Source organism: Strigops habroptila, chromosome 11, assembly GCF_004027225.2.
Source record: "Strigops habroptila isolate Jane chromosome 11, bStrHab1.2.pri, whole genome shotgun sequence".
Lineage (NCBI taxonomy): Eukaryota > Metazoa > Chordata > Aves > Psittaciformes > Psittacidae > Strigops > Strigops habroptila.
In genome coordinates, this window is record NC_046360.1 from 9,787,513 (window position 1) to 9,808,369 (window position 20,857).

General features: G+C 40.2%; 1 protein-coding gene across 18 annotated transcripts in view; it reads left to right on the plus strand.

Annotated features, from left to right (window-relative positions):
* DGCR2 (DiGeorge syndrome critical region gene 2) overlaps positions 1-20,857 on the plus strand; it is a 49,183-nt gene that overhangs the window by 10,754 nt on the left and 17,572 nt on the right. For 4 of the 18 annotated variants that reach the window (XM_030500435.1, XM_030500434.1, XM_030500441.1 and 1 more), the window contains exon 2: positions 11,854-11,976. The exons of 3 other annotated variants lie outside the window; for them this stretch is intronic. In XM_030500435.1, coding sequence (XP_030356295.1) covers positions 11,854-11,976 — 123 coding nt within the window. Of the gene's footprint in view, positions 1-7,069; positions 7,103-10,292; positions 10,378-11,853; positions 11,977-13,569; positions 15,050-17,695; positions 17,803-19,811; positions 19,931-20,857 lie in introns of those variants that run through there. 11 more of the 18 variants (XM_030500430.1, XM_030500438.1, XM_030500431.1 and 8 more) reach the window with 8 other exon arrangements.

The window sequence follows — 20,857 nt, forward strand, 5'->3', positions numbered from 1 at the left end:
GAACAGGGCGAACACTTTGGGAGGTCCTGGCCTCTGAAGTTCAATGTGGTCATAGTTTCCTTCCCTTGTGCTGGCTCTAGGCTTTCCAAAACTTGCATACTGTATTTTTCTGGTCTTCACTTTTCTCTAGCTTGAAATTTAGTGAATTCAATTGTGAGGTGTGATTGGCACTTTGACTGGTGTACTTACAGATTGGGCTTTCTTTAGGGTCAGAAATTTGGTGCTGCACAGGTTTAGGTCACTTGTCACTGTTGTACTAAAAATTAAAGTCCCACCCAAAGCTGTACAAAACATCTGAAGTCCTGAACAAGGTTGTTAGTATAGTATAGAGCGTACAGTGTAGGCTTTGATTTTGAGCTGTTTTAAAGGGTTCTCGAGTACCCATGGCTTTGATTTTGTTCGTACCATACTGCTGTATTTTGCTTTTCGCTTCTGCCTATTTACTTACTGTCATAATAGAACAGTTTCTCAGGGTGGAAAAAAATGCAAGCCAGTTGCTTAGCTGGTATCATCACTGCTATAAAATAAACTGGTTTTCAGTCTGGAATGCTGCGTTGCCTAATTCACAATATTGTTTCAGTTTAGTTCAAGTAGCAAGCTTTGTTTTCTGTTTGGTTTTAGCAGTACTGGGGAATTAGGAAATAGTTTTGTTTTTTTTTTTTTTTTTAATTTTTTTTTTTCTGTTTCAGTCTTAGGAATAAGTGTCCACATTCGTAAAGCACAGTCTGTATTTTCTAAGTCTTAGGAAATCCTAGCCAGGGTTCCCATTCACGAAGCTCTGATGTTGTGGCTCTTGTGCTGCCGTAGCTGGGTTTTGTTGTTGTTGTTACTTTTTTTTTTTTTTCATCCTTACTGACATTGAGTCTGCCCTCTGGACAAAGAGCAGACAATAAATTGCAGTGAATGACACTTGTGAGCAAGGAGAAACTGGGTCAGTTCCAAGCTTGTGCAGGGTGTAGGTAGAATATTGAATAGAACTGTAGAATCATTTAGGTTGCAAAAGACCTTTAAGATCATTAAGTCCAACTGTTAACCCAGCACTGCCAAGTCCACCACTAAACTGTATCCCTGTGTGCCACAACCATGCGTCTTTTAAATACCTCCAGAGATGGCGAGTCAATCGCTTCCCTGGGCAGCCTGTTCCAAAGCTTGACAACCCTTCTGGTGAAGAATTTTTCCCTAATATCCAATCTAAACCTCCTCTGGCACAACTTGAGGCCATTTCCTCTTGTCCTATTGCTTGTTACTTGGGAGAAGAGACCAACACCCACCTTGCTACAGCCTCCTTTCAGATAGTGGTAGAGAGCGATAAGGACCCTCTGAGCCTCCTTTTCTCCAGGCTAAACAACCCCAATTCCCTCAGCTGCTCCTCATAGGTCTTGTTCTCTGGACCCATCACCAGCTTTGTTGCCCTTCTTTGGACACACTCCAGCACCTCAATGGCTGTCTTGTAGTGAGGGGCCAAGAACTGAACACAGTGTTCAAGGTGCAGCCTCACCAGTGCCAAGTACAGGGGGGATGGTCACCTCCCTGGTCCTGCTGGCCACACTGTTGCTGATTCAAGCCAGGATGTTGTTGGCCTTCTTGTCCAGCCGGGCACACACTGGCTCATGTTCAGCCAGATGTCAGCTTACACCCCCAGGTCCTTTTCCATCAGGAAGCTTTCCAGCCACTCTTCCCCAAGCCTCTTCAACACTCCCACCCAACTTGGTGTCATCTGTGAACTTACTGAGGCTGCGCTTGATCCCCTCATCCAGATCACTGATAAACAGAACTGGCCGCAATACTGAGCTCTGTGGAGCACCACTTGTGACCAGCCACCAACTGGATTTCACTTCATTCATGATCACTCTTTGGGCTCAGCCATCCAGCCAGGTTTTTATCCAGCAAAGAGTACTCCTGTCCAAGCCATGAGCAGCCAGTTTCTCCAGGAGAATGCTATGGAAATGGCATCAAAGGCTTAACTAAAGTCTAGGTAGACAACATCCACAGCCTTTCCCTCATCCACTAAGCGGGTCACGTTGTCATAGAAGGAGATCAGGTTAGTCAAGCAGGACCTGCCTTTCACAAACCCATGCTGAGTGGGCCTGATCACCTGGTTGTCCTGCACGTGATGTGTGATGGCACTCAGGAAGATCTACTCCATAAGCTTCCCTAGCACCAAGTTCAGACTGACAGCCTTGTATTTCCCTGGATCTTCCTTCTGGCTGTTCTTGTAGATGGGTGTCACGTTTGCTAACCTCCAGTCAACTGGTGCCTCCCCGGTTAGCCAGGATTGCTGATAAATGGTGGGAAGTGGCTTGGTGAGCGCTTCTGCCTCAGTACCTTCACGTGAATCCCATCTGGCCCCATAGACCTGTGTGTGTCTAAGTGGTGTAGCAGGTCACTGGCCATTTCCCCTTGGTCTATGGGAGCTTCATTCTGCTCCCTGTCCCTCTCTTCCAGCCTAGGGAGCTGGGTACCCTGAGAACAGATATGAGGGGGTGATGAACAGGAGAGTGCTACTGTTCCTCACTGCGCTGTAAAATCTTTTGGTGGATGTTAGAATCATCTAGCATAATTTACTATGACAGAACATTGAGTAATACAGAATGTTCATTAGAGTTATCCATTAGCGATTTACAGTTTTAGCTGGAGTGCTGTCACAGGTTTGGTTGCTTCATGACACTGCGTGCTGCAGTCATGCAAAAAATGCCTATGCTTCTAACATGTATTATTTATCTATTTTTGGAGCTGATGTGTTCCTACTAAATGGGATTATAACTTCAGAGTCTCTAATTTTCAGGAGCTGGAATTAAATTTGAGCATGGATGTGAGTTGTATTTGGCTATGTGCATAGCACAGGCCCCAGTTTTTATCTTCCTGGGCTTTGTGCTGTGTGCCATTGTGCTTCCGTATGCTCCTGCACAGACTCAGGTCATGATGAACCAGAGCTACATGACCTAAGGATTGTGCTTAGGCACATTTGCAGTAGCACAGATGAATAGCTGAGCATTGTATCTGAACACAAAAATAGAGTGCTCTGTTCTTCTATAGCTTTTTAATTCTTCAGTAGGTTTGTAATTTTATTTATTCTATAGGATTTTAATTTGAAGAATAGTAAACAACCAATTTTATTGAGAAACTTTAGTGAAATTCATCTGTTGAATGAATAATTGATGATGATTTGTGAGCTTCACAAATACTCTGAAAATATGGTGGTGTTATCAGAGTTTGTTTTTCACCTATTATGGCTTTGTTATAAAGTACTGTATGTACTCTGCTGCACTGAATGTGGTGGCGGGTGAGCTAAGGATAAATTTAAAAACATGTAATGGAAGTAAGCTGCACCAAATGACGTAAAGAAACCTGCGGGAGATGAATAGATAGAGAAAACTCTGAGATCTGGAGCTGAGGGGAAATACCATTTAGGTACCTCTCTGCTTGCCTGAGAGCAGAGCCTTTGCGTGGGATTGGTGATACCTCACAGACAGGTTAAAAACAAGAAAACCTGTTCAAAGGTATGTCAGAACATCCTCAAGCACAGTTTGTGGTCAGCTTCTCTGTCACTGAACGCTGTTCAGCAGCTGACGTGTGGACACCACGAGCAGAGGCCGGGCAGGACTGCCGTGCTCTTCACAAGCTGGCCTGTTTTCAGGAGTTTTGGGATACGGTACCTGCTCTGGTGAACTTCACCTGTGGACTTGAGACAAGTCCTAGTTATGAAAGCTGCTTTTCAAGTGCGGAGGACTAGCTTAAGGATAGGTTTTTACGTGAATCTGCTGAGTATTAAATGAAGAAAACCATTGTGGTATTGTTGTGTTGGGAATATTAAGAATATTTTAAAGTTTCTGTTATTTCAGTAAATACCAGTCTAGAGAAATATTGGTTGTGTTACGCTTCCGCTTGAGCATAAATATTAAATATGGAGGTGTATGTGTTTGTGTGATGGTGATGGGCGTGGTGTTCCTCTTGTTGTTATGTTTGTGATGCTTGTTTGGAGGCATTTGTTGAGCACTGATGTTGAGCAAAATCTCCAGGAGCCAAGGACTTAGGGGATTAGGCTTCTTGGTGAAGATGCTGGGAGCTGATCGTGTTCATACAGTTTAGAATGGATCAGGTTATATAGAAATAGTGATTTAAGAAAAAAGCAATTTTCACTTTTAGTAAACTTATTCTGAAATGTGTTAAAATGTGAAACGATAGTGCAACATGTAGGTACAGGTCTTTAAGTATGTAGGTTTAGTATTATATAAGAAAGATCTTTTGGACAAGTTAAAATCTGAATAAGAAGAGTTACTGGCCTAAACACTTGTAGTTTGAGTTTTTCGTAGTGCTTAAATCAGCTTTTGATAGTTGTAATTGTCTCTGAAATCAGAACAGAGATTCTCTTACAAGATGGTTCGTCTGGTTTGGGTCAGTGAGTTACTTACACTGAGACAGCAGGAAGTATTTTTGTCTTTTGTTTTCCTTCACTCTGTAGATAAAAATTATGCTAGAGGATCTACCGATCCAACCTTGAGACATGTGACCAAAACAAGTGAACTACATGTGAGGTACACACAAAACTGCTGCTATTCATTAAAACCTTACATACAAAACCAAAACATGTACTTCAAGCTTATCTTCTCCAATACTTGCATTTCAGAGTAATAGCTTATAATTGAAATAACATTAAATACTGGGTTTGTACATTTAATCAAATTTCAATTTCCATCCAAGTGAAGCTCAACAGACAAGAACAAACAATTAGTGTAACAAATGAAAAGTGACATTTCTTTGTATTAAAAGCTGAAATAGTTTCAGATCTATAGTTGCTATGTAAATGCTGAAGTCTAACATGCATCTGTAGTTTTAGCTACCAAAAGAATTTCTTAAAGCATCAGACTTTACTGACTGGTGAATCTCTTTAATAAAGAGAGATTCAGTTATTGCAACTAGAAGAACTCAAACTTTCATAATTAGTGATTGCAGTCACTGTATTTAATCTCTGTATCAAAGCACTCTCCTGAACTGAGGCTTATAATTTTGGAGGCTTTAATTTAGACTTCTGGCTCCTCATCTCTACCTCTTAAATTGTGAATTGCCAATTCATCAAGGTTTTTGTGCCGCTAGTGGTTTGTGTAGCAGAGTTAAGAACATTGGTCATTTCTGCTTTAGGAGAGATTTGGTTTTTTACTGTTCCTTTTTGTACTGGTTCTTGTAATGGTAAACTTCAGTTTCTTGAAAATACGAGGTTGAAATTTGGATTTTGAAAACTTTGTGTTCACCTAATGCTGTACAGGAGATGTTTATTGTATGTACCTGAGACAGGACCTCTGGCATTTCTATAGGATGGAACATTTCTTCAGGTGGAGTTACTTTTACATCTCTGTCTTACACTGAAGGAGGAATAACTAGTCCTGTGAAGACAGTATCAAAGCATTCTCATTTACCTACCAGCTTGTCCTTGCAGAAGTCTTTTGATGAGTAAATGGTGCTTGTAGACTAGAAGGGTGTAGACTAGAAGGGTGCTTTTGGAGGTCCATGGGCAGTTGGTTTCTGTCACTTGGCAGACATTTTTGGAGCTTGCTCGTTTTTGCTCCTTCCCAAGAACTGTTTTCACCTCTGCAGCTTCTCCTATCCCTGTGGTGGTATGACCTGCTACAGGTTTTCATGGTCAGAGCTGTGGCTCTGGTTGGTAATCAAGGCTTTTCTTATGGTACAGAAGTGAAGGTCACAGCTACGTTCACAGGGCAGCTTCTGGTAGCACAGGGCTGAAACTAACTGCTTTGCCTCTGAGGAGATGTGTGTAATTTCAGCGTATCGGAAAACATCTTCTATCAGAGCTAATATTTAAAAACGAAATACATTAGTGGATGTTTTAGCTTCATTGGCAGACAACTGTTATGAGGCCAAATTCCACATTAATTGATACCAGCTCAGTACAATTATATTTCTGCTGAATTAGTTGGAGCATGTGGCCTTTCTGGTTGTAGGGGACAAACTGTAGCTGATCTGACTTAAAATTAATGTAGACAGACAATAGCTTAATTTGATCCAAAGCTTACTATTTCAAAGCCAACTGATCAAATTCATTCAGGAAACTGAACTAGCAAGGTGAACTTGTATTGAATCAACACTTTGCCTCGTGTGCCTATTACAATCTTGATTTGATATTGGGAGGCTCTAAAATGAGATTTACCATGTTGAAAAGTTGTCTCAGTTACTGGATACAGACCCTCCCTGCCTTTCTTTCAAATAAAACAATTGATTTGTGTGACTAATTATCCCTTATCTTTTGCAATAAAAAAGTGGAAGATGAATAAGAAATTAGTTCCAGTTTAAATGCAAGCACGAGGTGTCCTAATACAAATGCACCTCTGAAAGACTTAAAATGAAGCAGAAAATGCAGGTTGCAGGTACTGTAATGCCCAGGCAGCATGCTGACCAAGCGTGCATCTGCAGGAAGGATGCACTGTGGCTTCCCAGTGCTCAGGCTCCGGAAGGAAAATGTTCTCAATTACACGGAAAGATTACAAGAGATGATTAAACCTGAAAGGGCTTCCTGGATTGGTTTATAATGGCAAAAATGTGTTTGTTTTATGAAATATGTGAAGCTGGCTGGAAATTAAAGCAGGGGGTGTGTGTGTATTTTATGCATCTGTCATGAAGTCCTTCCTATGGATAATGCTTCTAGTAAATGTCTATTTTGAGTGCTTAGCAGAAAATCTGGAAATAAACGTGCTCTAAAGAAAATTAAAAAAGCTATTTGAGCCCTTTGTTGAAATATGTGATGAGTGCTGTGGAACACCTGGCATTCAACATGTAATTGGGAAAATGTTTGAAACAAAGGCTTTCTGTAAGGATTTAAGCAACAACCTCAAACTTAAGTGTTTGGTTTTTTTTGTCCCGCCTGTATGAAACCCAAATTTCTCTATTAGTCAAAAATCTTGTCTGTTTCATCACTAACTTAGAAAAATAATAGTAAGGATTTCTTGTTTGTATGGCACACTTTAAATGTATTTATAATCTTGCCTGTTATTTCTGGTGCTTGATTAATTAAGCTTCCAACTGTTTTGTAAGATTTCTTTCAGATTTAAAATTACAGGTCCACGTCTAGCTTTGGCAAGACTTCTTTCAGGTGAGTGGCTTGTGGGCAGATTATATTACCTAATAACATGTCCCAGCAAATTGGTATTGGGTTTTTTTGGCCTTCACTTGACAGTAAGTTTTATCTTTGGTTATATATTAAGCTTGTAGAGCTGGTGTATGGTGTGAACCTGATTTCAATTTTTCTTCTTCCCTTTATGTATAAAGTTTCTTGCTGTCTCTGGCCAATTCATAGCTCTTAATAAACTGTTGCTAGAGAGAACAGGTGGAGTGTTACTAGAGAATAGGTTGTTGCGGATTGTTGATATTTCTAACAGACATTCCTTCGGGTAGGGGTGTGCTGGTGAACCAGCAGGGTCCTTGGGTTTTTGGCAAGAAGCAGTGTCATCATGAAAGCATGGAAGCAGCAGTCAGTACAGCTGACTTCTGCCCATAGTCTTATCTTATCTGTAGCCTTTGGCAAGCTGTATAATTTTTCTGTACTTCCTTGTAACCACTGGCAGAAGGATGCAGTGGTTGGCAAGGTTTTTGAGGGTTAACATTGTACAAGTGCTTTGACATGGTGAAGTGAAGAGACTATAATGACACCACTGTTTGAAGTGTTTTCACGTTCTCACACTGCTTGAACTTTGTGATGTTTTGTAAGTTTATACTGCGCATAGTGCAAAAACTACAACTGCTTCTATTTCCAGTGTTTTACTTGCCTCCCATCTTTCTAGCATATGCCAGATGAATTTAATTGCTCTAAAATGAGATTTCAGCATACTAAATTTTGTGTTGTAGCAGAGCTAAGGCTGCATCTGATCCTTGAAAGAAAAAGAAGCCTTTTATGTTAGAACCTCTTATGTGAATCATAATAGTGCTGCTGTAACTTGTCACGTCGTACATGAACGCTGGAGGTGGTTGCATTTCCATTTTTTCACTTCTAGGCAGTTGTTGATGCCGTTAGCTAATGTGGTATCAGAGCCTCTGCTCCCACCGCTGCTGGCTTATAGCTGAACTTGTGCCATTACATATTTCCTAACAATTTTGAAAGTACAAAATGTTTTATCCTTAACAGCTGGTGGAAAATGTGTGGTTTTAGTGCTGCTAGGAGGTAAAAGGTTAAGATGTTTTCTTCCTCATCCTCTCTTGCTGTGAGTTACCACCAATAGCTATGAACAGTGTGGGATAACTGGCTTTAGGGACAAAACAGGGACTGATATTTTTTGGAACTTTGCTGTTCTTTTGAAGAACTGGAATATTCTATGGATAAAGAAACATATTTTTTGATTTACCATACTCCTGGAAAGACCAAAGTCTGACCATGTGTTAAGTGATCACTTGCATTTCGGGAAAGGTGGATGGTTACACTGTGTTGTACTGCTGTTCACCTCTGTTCATACATCTTCATGAATCCTGTTTTGCTGCTGGTGCCATCACTTGCCTTTTCTGTGGTACAACAGAATTGTCAGGGTAGAGAGATGGGCTTGAAATGTTTTCATGTTTCTGCTGTTTTGACTTAAAAATAGACTACTGAAATGAAGTGCTCAACAGGGTTGTGGAGACTAGCACCTCTTCTGTGCATCCTCACCTCTCCCATATTTCTCCGTTCCTTGGCCAATTACGTTCATTATAGGCTTCCATCTATTTTTATGTATGTGTTTTACCTCTGAAGGCTTCCACCCTGGCTAGCTGTGGGAGTCGTGAGCCTGGTGTGCAGGGCTGTGTGGGGGACACAGGGCTGAGAGGATGATGTTGGCAAGCGCTCTGCTGCCTGCACTGCTGCCTGTGCTGCTGACCTGCCCACCCACTGCTGTATCTGCTCTGGATGACAGCCACCAGTATGGGTATAGTGGGGCCTTAGTGGAAAAACCTGCACTCCATCAGTGGCAAGAGGTTTCTGAAACTGCTGATCTTAAGCATCAGTCCTCAAGGAGGCCATCAGTTATGTCCAAACCCACCCTGAGCACAAGTGAGAGTGGCAGTTGGAATTTCTCAGATGATTGCATCTTGTTCCTCTTTGTGCTAAACCACAATAGTCATCATGTCGAAGCAAAACAATTCAGATGAAACTCCTTCTGAAGCTGCACAAGATTTATGTAGTTCATTAACACCTGGGGATATGGGCCCTGGTTTAGGATAGCTCAGGAGCTGTTATTGGGAGTGTTTGCAGAAAATGGAGATTTTAATTTTGCAGGATTTCATTCAGTGTCACTTTTCTTTTCCCCCCTCTGCAGTAGAATTGCATAGCAGTTTGTGTTCCTTGGTCTGAAATAATTAGTGCAGCTGACATAGCATGGTTTCCATTGAGAAAAATTGTTCAGCTGGTTTGAGTGGTGTGTTAATAGAAATGTTTTGTGCTCTTCCGTGTATCCACATTCTTCAGAGAGGAGTGTCTGTAATACAGGAAGTAGTGACGTTACGGCATGTAACTGGCATTTTTTTAATGCCCATAATATTGGGATGGAGTCATCCCTTTTATCTGTACCAGTTGTATGTAATTGTACATAAAACAGTAATAGCCTGTATGAAATTGTAGAGACAAAAGTATTCTTTACTGGTTTTCCCATGTGCACATTGACTTGTGCTTTCCTGGTGGATGCTGCCTGTGAAACTAGAGGGCTGCAGAACAGCTTGCTTCACGGGATGTGTGCATGACTTCCATTACAATCAAGCAGTAAAGAAATTAAGAGCTTATTTAAAGTATTGAATTTTGAATTGAATTTTGCCATAACTACAGGGGGATGCACCAGCCCAGCCTGGAGCTGGGCTGAGGATAGCCTTTCATGATTTAAAATATTTACCACAGTCTCCAGTGTAAATTCTGCAGGAACTGCAATGACAGAACTTTCTAAGAAGCCTTCCACTGTGTGCTGACATTGCATGAAAGTGGTGAAAGAAGCTGCAATGAGTTACTGAGGACTTGATGCTTTTCTGTGAACTTCAAATTTCAGCTGGAGGTTTTGTGTGTGTTTGGTTTTTTTTGTTGTGGGTCCCCCCCCACTCCAGTGTAGAGGTAGATACTAAATTTTCTTCTTCTGCTACATTGGGCAAGTGAAGCTTAACCTTTTATTTCTCTAATTGGGGGGAATAACAAGTTTTATTCCCCCTTTTCCTCTTTGGGCTAAAGAAATTACTTCAGTTATTGTTCAGGGAGAGAGAATTATTATGACCTAAGGTGATGGATTATTTTTTTATTATTATTTGTTATTTATTATTATTATTATTTTCCCTGTTAGCTCTTTGGACTAAGTAAAATTCTAACTGGGTGAGCACCCTCTTGTCTTGCTGTAAGGTCTGTTGTGGCCATCAGCAGTCTGGCAGGTCTGTGGGAGTTCTTAGCCATTTTGTGACCTGGATGTTTGCTCTGAGTCGGTGGTTGGTAAGAGGATGTGCCTGCTTTTATTTTTCTAGAAGAGCAGGTCTGTGCTTTGCAGAGAAACCAGTACTGGAACTGGATTTTAGTCTAACATCAAATTAGAAGCCTGTTATCAATATCCTATAGCAATTACTAGGTGTACACTTACAGCTTTTATTGCGAGTGCATGGTGACTGGTTTTATTGTGCCTGGTCATGTTGTCTGAACACTTAAGTGTGACCTCTGTCTTGATTTAGCTTAAATGTGTGTTTCAAGAAGGTAACAACTGCGATTACAGCTGCTCTTAGGTTGTAAACTGTGGACGAGAGAATACATGCTAGTATGTTAAATTTTCCTGTAGAGATTTCTCCCTGCAAAGTTACCTACTTGATCCTTTCACAATCACCCCCCCAAAAGGTGGTCATTCTCTAGACATGGCTTACCTGGGATTATTGTAGCTGCTGAGAGGAAAACATGCTGAATTGTTCAAAACATTGGTTTTGAAAATTTCACAACCACCATCCAGAAGAAAGATGGGCAGTGATGGTCTGCTGCAGAAGTGAGCCTATGGATGCTAATGGGGACATGCAGACCTGCCGTCTGTAAACAAGCTTAGGCTTGTTCACCTGCATAGCCAGATTATTTTTATTTTTTTTTTTCTCCTGCAAAATGTTTTGAGGGACACAAACCGAAGCTGTATTATTAGGTGTTGGCATTTGATAGATGGAATTGATATGAAAAAGCTTTGTAGAAAATTGTACTTTTTATAATGCTAATTAGGTCTGACAGTATAATGATGGCAAGTAGGCAGTACTCTTACAGAAGCAGGAACTAAATGTTTGCAGATATTGACAGTTTCTTGTAAAGGATATGTTTGCATGGAGAAGTGCTACAGAAGAGCTTAAGCTAGAAAGTGAAAGCAGATTCATGGCTATAGAAATTGTTTTACAAATAGGTCTATGAAATGGCTCTGAATCAGGCTGGACATCTGCAAAAGTTTAGTGGGTCCTGCTGTACATAGTGGTTGGAATGGAAATAGGATTCTGAATTTATTGTGTAATCTAGCACTTAACTACCATAGCATATTTCTGTTGAACTTTGGTTCTGAGAAAAGTGAATAAGCAGTCCTCAGTGCCCCACAGGAAGTAAATGGGTAACTCTATGGTGATAGCTGCTCGCATGGTGTCCTTATCAGGAAGTTTTTACCAAGGATGTTTAAGAGAATTATTTCCCAAGCACTGGAAGCCGACCCTCCTGACTATTAGAACCACATAGTTTAACACCTGGAAGTGGTCTGAAACAAAGCAGCTTTTAACAGGCTGATTTATCCAGAGGTTTTGTCCATAACATTCAGTGATATGTTACATGATGGATGATTGATATACGTATAGACTTGCAAGAAAAAGTAACACTTAAAGCACAACTTTATTCTTCTTTCCTAGAGCTCCGCTGCACCCCAGGGCAGTTTGCGTGTCGGAGTGGTACCATCCAGTGCATCCCTTCAAATTGGCAGTGTGATGGATGGCCCACTTGCGAGGATGAGAGTGATGAAGTTGACTGTCCAGGTAAGTAAACCTGAGGATACTGCTCATCCCAGTGTCAGCTTGTTTTGCAGCAGTACTCTGACTCTTTAAGGTCATTTGCTTATTTTTATTTGATAGTGGAGATTGATTGATGGAACTGTACCCATTATTAACAAACTCTGAGTTGTCTTCTTTTTCTGGTTTTTTGCTTCCATTCTTACAGTCTGAGTAGGTATCCTGGAGATGATGAGAGTTTGTAGTTTGAAAAGAGACTTTCATGACAAGGAAAAAATCATGTCATGATTAAATGAAAATGACACATAGGCCTGTGGTTAAATTCAGAATTACTGTTTTGGTTGTATGTGTCTATCACTCAAACTGGGTGACAATGTTGGACTTAGGTAGAGAGCTTGTTTTATTGCTGCCTATTCTGATTATGCCTCTTGTGCTTAAGGGGAGAACTTTGTTCTGCCAGACAAGCTGGTGTATTAACTCTTTATCAACTTTCGTGATCATATGCTTTCGGGAGCGTGTCACCAGCAGTGGTTCTCTGGTAAAGCTACTGGGTACTGAGATGTCTTAAAAAAGGCAAACAAAAGTTTTTGATTGTGAATATATGTAATCACAATTTTGAACCTTTTCATTTGTTCTTCACAAACAGGCCAGTGCATCTCTTTTATTGTGTGTCTTAAAACTTTCCTGTACAGTGTGACTAAATTACATTCAAAAACTGTTTTAAGAAGTTCTTTGCCATTAAAATACTTATTTTGCTTGGGAGAGAATCACATCAACTTTGCAGCTGTCATCACAGCATGCAGTCTGCCATCATTCGGAGTTTTGAGCTATTTTAGAGAGGTGCTGCAAAATAGTAACATCACTATTTTACTGCAACGAGCTCTTCTAAATATACATGTTTTCTAGTGGAATTAGAGAATTAAATCTAACATCCAAACTTTGAAGCTGTGCTATAGTTAGCCATCTCCCCAGTGTGTGCTATGCACAAATAATTGAAAGAATGTGTTCAATGCTCTCTTCTAAAAAGCTTTTACCTAGTTTGTGTGAGTGTATGTATTCACAGCATGGGGGAAAAAGCTGTTGGTAGTTTCTTCTGACATTGAAAAATAAGCTGTGCCATTAATATCTTGTTTAAGGATATTCTTTACAATAGGGATGTTCTAAAGAAAGATGCCTTTATAGTTGTGGTGTTATTTTCTCTCCTTTTTAACTTTGGCAAAATGTGAAAAAATATGGACCTAGTAAAATTCTGGAGGTTAATGGAAGTCAGTGGCTAGGGGAAAGCAGAGTCGTGTTTGGATTTACTCAAAAAGCACTGAAGGCTTCACTTGTGGGAATATTGGAACATCTACATTAGTAGAAAACAATATTTTTATCTTCTCTTGTTGCCTAGTGTATTGGTTGGCCATTTAAGTTGTTTCCTGGAGGGTGCAACAGGATGATGTTGACTGAAGGACTGGAGTTACAAAGAATGTTTGGTATATGGCTAGGAAAAGGATTTTTATGAAAGTAACAGTTTTCAGTAGATAGGCCCTGCTTTTGTGTTTGGAGTGTAGGTCTCACTGGACTGTCTGGCCTGACATGATGAGAAGAAGTTTAAGAAATGAAAGGAGACATGTAGGAGAGATTTAATTCATTGCCATGTCTGCATACAGAAAGAGGAGAATAACATATGTAAAGAATACTAGAGGGGAAGATGATGGACAACATAGAGAAGGAAAGTATTCCACTTGATGAGAAGAGTAATTGGATAAGTAATTGGTGAAAAGGCTGTGCTTGGTGAAACAGCCAGAAAGCTGGGTGTGGTGTTTATGAAAGAACTGGGATATTTGCACAGTAATGCAAGGAGTGTAGCCGGCAAACCAGAGGAACAAGAACTACTGGTGTAGGATGTAAAAATTCTATTATACTTGTAACAAAAAAATTGGTGGGACAGCTTTGTGTCCCAAAATGGGTGTTGAAGGACATGCGTTACTCAGAACTGTCAAGAATAAGGACAGGTTGGTGTGTTGGTGTGCATGTGAATGGCGTGCTGGAGCACGAAGGGGAATAGCATGAAGTAAAAAGTCTGAGGCTGGAGTAGGTTTGGAAGAGCATGGTTTTCTTATGTTGGGGAAGGCAATACATATGTGACTAGTCATAGGAGAGACTAAGTCCTGGTAAGTTGATTGGGGAGCTAATGCTACTAATAATAGTAGCACATAGTCATACTCAGGAGTGATAACTTTCTTCTTTGGCCACTGAATTAACAAGAAATGATGCAGCTTTAAATTTAGAAAATACCTTTGGATTTAGATGAGCAATTGTGAGATGATTCAGCTAAATTTAAATACTTTTTAATTAAGGTTCTTAATTTCAATAAAGGCAGACTGAACACAAAAAGAACAAGTTAATGAAGGCACCTGGACTTGTGAAACCTGGAGAATTAAAGTATCTTTAAATTAAAAGGTTTGAAATCTCTCTGAAGCATGAAAAGAGAGCTTGAAAGAAAGGGTTCTGAATCTGGTTGGGAAGCTTGTTACTTTTCAGCCTTTGAGCTACTAATGGCATTCTCCAGCATGAGGAACTCGGAAAGATCAGTGGCAGTGAATTAGGGTTTTGTGGTGGTGTTGAAGGTGTGTTTCAATGACTACTTGTCATGTTGGTATTTTCAAAGGTTTAATACAAAGATATTGTAAGTTTTGTCACTGTTGGTTTAGTTCACCTTTTTTAGGTCTGATTCATTCACATTAGTAACAAAGCTCCTATTAAAATCAGAGGATCATAAATTAATAAATTATTTTGGTAATCATGTGTTGTCTGAAGTACAGGGAAACAGCCCAAACCCTAAGACCTTTTTCGTTAGAATAATTTCTTCTGGCATTTTTTTCAGAACACAATTAGGTAGGACATTAATTCATTGACCATCTGAATAAGTGTATGAAATGCCTGTTTTTGCTAGACCATGTATTTCTCTGAACATAGTCATTATAGCTGTTTTCATTCTTACTGTCTCTTTTCAGAATGATCATCTTCCTTTAAAACATGGAACTCCTTTCAGTCCCAAACTTGCAAAGTCTGAAGTGCTGTTCCCCCTGCCCTTCCCACTAGGCAAGCAAATGTTAGTGGAATCTGCAGCAGTGATTACCCTCAATTCATCTCTGGTAGACAAAAACTCTTGGCTGCCTGCGCTTGTGAGCATACTAAAAATTGCTGGGAGGGTTTACGTAGCATGTGCGTGCAACTTTCTTCCACTTAAGCAGTGGAGACTTGGGAAATTTGTGTACTGTTCCATGTTAACAGTAATTGATCCTAAAAATAGTTTATCCCAAAGTGGTGTATTCTGTGAAATGGTAGAAACAGGCATTAATATCTTTAATATGGACTTTTACAAATGGGAATTTCTTATTTCTACTCACTTTCTCGTATGTTTCTACTCAAAAGAGTAGCATAACTTTTTCACCTTTGTAAAAGCTCTGCATTTAAACCCATAAGAAGGAAGGGCTCTGCAGTTTGCCTTTTACTGCTCATGGGATTTCCAGCCTTGCTTCTACCAGGATATCAGATCAGCTTCTCCAAGTATCCTGTTGTCCCTGCAGGCCTGTTGGGCAAAACTAATTTTCAGTAGTACAAGTGAAGCAGGGTTTAGTATAGCTCTGGCTGTTTATCTGTTTTAATCTTATGCTACAGAGTTGGTGTTTGTTTCTGTTATGTATGAACAAAAACCGGATGTCTTAAACTCCAGTGCCTGTCATAATTCCTATGCATACCAGTTTTCCAGCTTGCAATATATTGGTGACTAGTCTGTTTCGTCCCTTTATTTATTTATTTATGTTTTAAATTGGATTCTTCCCAGGAATAAGTGATCAGATTGTGCTGTCAGCTGTCCTTGGGCTTCTTCCAGCATCTGAATTTGAAACCCTTCAGCTCATCCTGTAGTGCACACCCTTGCCTAATGCCACGTTCTTCCTGTGTAAGTTATTTCTCAGTACTGTTTTCTAGACCTGCTTGGTCAGAAACAGGAACACTGGGAAGTTTCAGGTTTTCCCTGCCTGAGGCCAGTCAGCACTGGACAACTGGGCGCCCTGGGGGCCATGGTCCTGGGCCAGCAGTTGCAAGCAGTGGCTAGTTAGTGGTATGAGCTGCCCTGCAGTTCCATGGCAAACAGTACAATTTTACATGTGTTTATGTTAAGATTGGGAGCCTAGTTTCATGCAGAAACAGTCTTACTAGGAAGCCAGCTGTAGATGCTTATCTTGAGCAATGTCCTCTTGTGTGCTGTTCTTAAGGACTTCCACAGATTCCATATCAGGAAGAAAATGTGCAGTCCTGGAGGTCACTTACTCCAGCACATACACACTACATCATCTTTGAGGCTGCAAAATCTCTGTTGTGGAGCCCACTGAAGGTATGGCAGGTACCATAAAGCAGCAGGCACAGCATACTGTTTTGCAGTCATCATAAGCAACTTTGCGTTTTGTTTCACCAAGGTTACTGTGTTTGGTCAAAATGACTCGTCATTTGTGCACTTCTTAGTACATAGCTTTTTTTAAAGCTAGATAATAATGATAAAAACCTCCGATAATTTCCATACCTTTTTCAGGACCCTTTCTTAACTCCTATATGAATCATCCTTTTTACCCTACTTTAAATTATTATGAGCACTTTACTGTTGTTCTCTTACTTTGAATAGCGCTCAGCGCAGCAGGATGCTGTTCTTGGTTGGCATCTGTTTCCTAGCATAGAACAATTGATAATGCAAAGCATGGAGCTGCTTTATTTCAGAAGAATCACTCCTGTCTGGGGACTTCTGAACTGTATTTCCAAGTCTTTAGGCACAAAACTGGATTTTATCCTGAAGTTATCTTGCCTCTCAAATTATCAGATGGAAATAAAAGCTTTCCAAGCTGTAGCAGGTAATATGTTGGACAGAAAATTGGAAGCTTAGGGGACAGTGCAGCTTCTTATCTAAATTTTGGGAATCTATGTGTTTAAACAGGTGCAACTTAAATCTTGGAACAAATAAGATACGACAAGGACTGGTTGCTTTGAAGTTTAATTTTGACATAATTTGACACAGTACGTCCATCCTTTTGAAGGGTTTGTCTTGAGTGACTTGTCATCGGTGACACAGTAACTCCGGAAACTAGTTCAACTCCCCAAAATCCAATATATCCCCATTTGAGTCCTGACCCTTCAAGGACCCTTCTCTATTACAGTCAGTGTCTTTTGCCTGCCTGCCCTTTTCGTGGTGCAAAGCAAACCCTGGTGTGTGTGGCAGATTGCAGTTTCTCTTCCAGCTCCACCAAACACAGTTTTCCATTTGGCGTCCTGTTTGTTCCCTCATGCAGTGCTGCTCGGCACGTGTATGTTCTAGCCTGTTCCCATCTCAGCTGGTGCCAGGTCTCGCTTTTGTGTGGTCTCAGCTCTTTGGCTCACGTTTCATTTGCACTACTTGGCTTTTTTTCTTTTTTTTTTTTTTGCTTCCTTTTACTTGGTCTGAATGATGGAGGTGCTGAGGGGGACAACAAAGGAGCTTTCTGCTCTGCTTGTGTGCTTGGCTTCCCTTAATGAGATACCATGTGCAAAGAAAGCGTTGCTGAGATCCTGTGGATGAATGCAGCAGGGTAATCTCCATGGGTATACATGGCAGAGTATGCACAACTTAACTGAATTCCTTCCACCCTCTATAAGTAACGGCAAAGCTCATATTTCTTTCAGACTTGACTGTGTTTTTCCCCCTCCATTTTTAACATGCCCCCAACAGGAACAGCAAAACTTGTACCGTGGCACAAAGCATTTTCTGTGAGCCAGAAGGCTGGTTTTTGCAGGCTGCAGTGGCAGCACTTGTTCAACTACAAGATAGTTAGAAATGTAAGCAAATTTTCTTCCCCTTCCAATCTCTTGTTCCGAATAATCATTGAACTATTTTGATTCAGATCTCAAAAAGTTTGTCAATATAAAATGTAGTAGGAGCCATCCAGCATGGCAAACTTCCATTCTGAATTGGTAGCTTGAAGTTTTAAACAAGTGAAAATACTCACAGAATCAGCAGTGTTGGGCAACTTTCCAGATGTATAGCACTATACTCAGACTGTAGTTATGCTAGAGTGAATTAAATAGCAACTGTAAATTGACAGAAGCTCTGTGAGTACTAGTCATGGCTTGATCCATTTGGAAACAGACTGGAGGATGCTTGTGTCCACCATGCTATCGTATTTGAGGGGAGAAAAAAAAAAATTTGCACCCCATGAATTTTTCCTTGAACCCATTTTTCCCTTTTCCCCACCAGCTGACTAGCAAATTTCACTTCTGGTATAATTGTACGAAGTCAAAGGAAACAGGACTTTGTCTTGGATAGTAAAAATATTACTGTTGCTGTTGGTTATAGTATCTAGAAGAATAAAGGCCTTGGAAAATAGCTGATCTTCCAAAATTTCATAGCTTTCAAAGTACTAAATATGCACATAAGCAATAAAAATGATGGTTTTTCCTTTCTGAAACACTCAAACATGGTTAGGTTGTGATTTTCTGGCTTAGGTTGTTAACAGTCTTAAAGCTTCGTCCATGGCACTATTAATTTACCTTTAAAGATAAAAATACTTTTATAAAGGAAGCAAGAACAGCAGAGTACGTAGAAAACTTTTCTGCAGAGTACTGAAAAAGTACAATAGAAAACCAGTCCAATTACACCTTTGCCACCAGGATCTGCAGTGACTTTCCATGGCAGTCAGGTAACTGAGAGGCTTGTTAGCATCTCTTTATTGCCCTGGAAAAACTTGTCATTGTTGCTTTTCTCAGAGACTGAAAATTCAGGTCAAATAGAAGCAATTTAATATTTGAAGAGCAGTAGTTTATTAAACAGTTGACATTGTCGTGCTTGAAGGAGAAGCGACTTGTGTCGGCTGCTTTCTGCCTCTTCAGTCCTGCCTGGTTTCAGCAGCAAGTCTGCTGACATGGGCAGATGCTGAGGAAGGAATGAGTGTCCTGCTTCCTGGGTGAGGACCGATTGAACTCGCCCTGTGTGGGATCTGTGTAGCTATTTTTCAGAGCATCTGGCATAAATTCTGTCACTTTAAGATGCTAACCCAAGTAACCCTTTCTTAACCTCGCGTGTTAAAACCTGTGAACTTCTGCTTTTTTCCTGGGGGAGGTAAATTGTTAAGTCCTCGTGGGCGTTCTGTTTAGCCATGGAGGGTCAGCCATATGGTGTTGCATCTGCTCTCACTTCTGAAAGGGAACTAATTCTGTGTGTGTTTGGTTCTTACTGGTTCTTTGGGTTTAGTTGTTGCCATTTAATGGCATGGGAAAATAGAGCTTTCCACGCTGAGCTCAGTTCATCTTTGATAAAGTGTTCTGCATTAGTTAGTGTTATTTTTAAAGTCTTGCTATAATTAAAGGTTTGCTTTTTTTAGTTTCACAGTATTGCTCTGAAAATCACAGTGTAAATACTGCTACTGAACCATTAGGATTAGGAACAAATTCTAAAACTAGATTAGCCTTTAAAGTAATAAAAAATAATCAGCTGTCTTTACTGTCAAATTACTGTACCATTTTGTGTCCTTTGAAATGTAGACAAACTGAATTTCTTGGCACTAACTTCTTGCCTGTGATAAATAGCATATTCTAATACTGAACACTTAGAATTACTACTTTATTCCTGTAAGGCCATGTGAGTGTATTATGCATGGCCATTTCTAAATGGGTTATCTCTGTAGACATGTAATTCCTAGGATAACGTGATAATTAAATATCCCTTGCTTATCCCATTAACCCAGGGCAAACTCAGTATGCTAGAGCCAGATGAATGCAAAGCTACTCTGCTGTTCCTGGGCTCTAGCTAGTGATTTTTTTGTTCATCTGTGCTAAGATTTATTCCAAAGAGTGCACTGTTTGATGGTGGGTCTTCTGGAGGTCTTTCTCCCCAGGTAATACACCAAACAGTCTGCAACTCTGGGTTTAAATTATCATGAAGTTGCTGTGGACCTCTTGCTTTTTAAACGTAGTCTGAAAAGAGAAAGTTTTATTGACATAGTTTTGAATATATTTCAAATGGATGTAGTTAAACCTGTTGAAGATGACTGTGTAGCCCCTCTTTATTTGGGATCATGACTGGTTTATTTGGTTTAGCTAGGCTAAATAGAGCTAATCAGCTTTAAAGGAAAATAAGCTGATCTTTTTATATAGAAATGAATGTCTGCAGTAGCTCTTTGTGCTGGTTAACTCTAATACTTTAATAACATCTAGTAATATTAGATAATGTACTAGTAGATATTTCTAATGCTTACATTCTTGGGTTCTTCATTTTTCTGTTTTTAAGGTTAATCCCTTGTTTCCAGATTAATCTTTCCCAGTGCTCATCTCCATCTTTCTTAAAGGTTTCTCCCCATCACTGTGCCAGCTTTCCTAGGATCTTGCTAGTTTTGCTGGCTACAGCCCATCCTGCAGCGTCTCCACCTGAACTCCTGGTAGGCATGAGGAGCCCCCCGGCCCTTTTTCTGGAATAGCATCATGGACTGTGTTCTTCCCTAGTTATTGAATCCAGTTGTTGTGCACGCTTGTTAGAAGCCATGACACTGATATGAGGCTGTGTATGTGTTTTGCTTCAGAGATAGCAAACTAACATTTCCTTTAGAAGCTTGACAGTGAATAAAAAACCTTGTTCTTCTGTCTGAAGATAGGTTTCCTTTTGTGGTTTTAATTTTGTTGTAGGTCTCAGAGAATGTGTTGGAAAATGTACTGGAAAAGTTGTCTTATATCCTTGAACACACAACTGCGAAATGAAGCAGGTAGAGAGTAGGTAGCTCTGTAAACAAGAACAGATAAAATGCACTGGGGATGATACGTGTGCTACAGCAATTGAAATGATGAGCGTTAAGTCCTGTGTATAACTGCAGGCTGTTGAGAATCTGCCAGAATGTTTCACTTA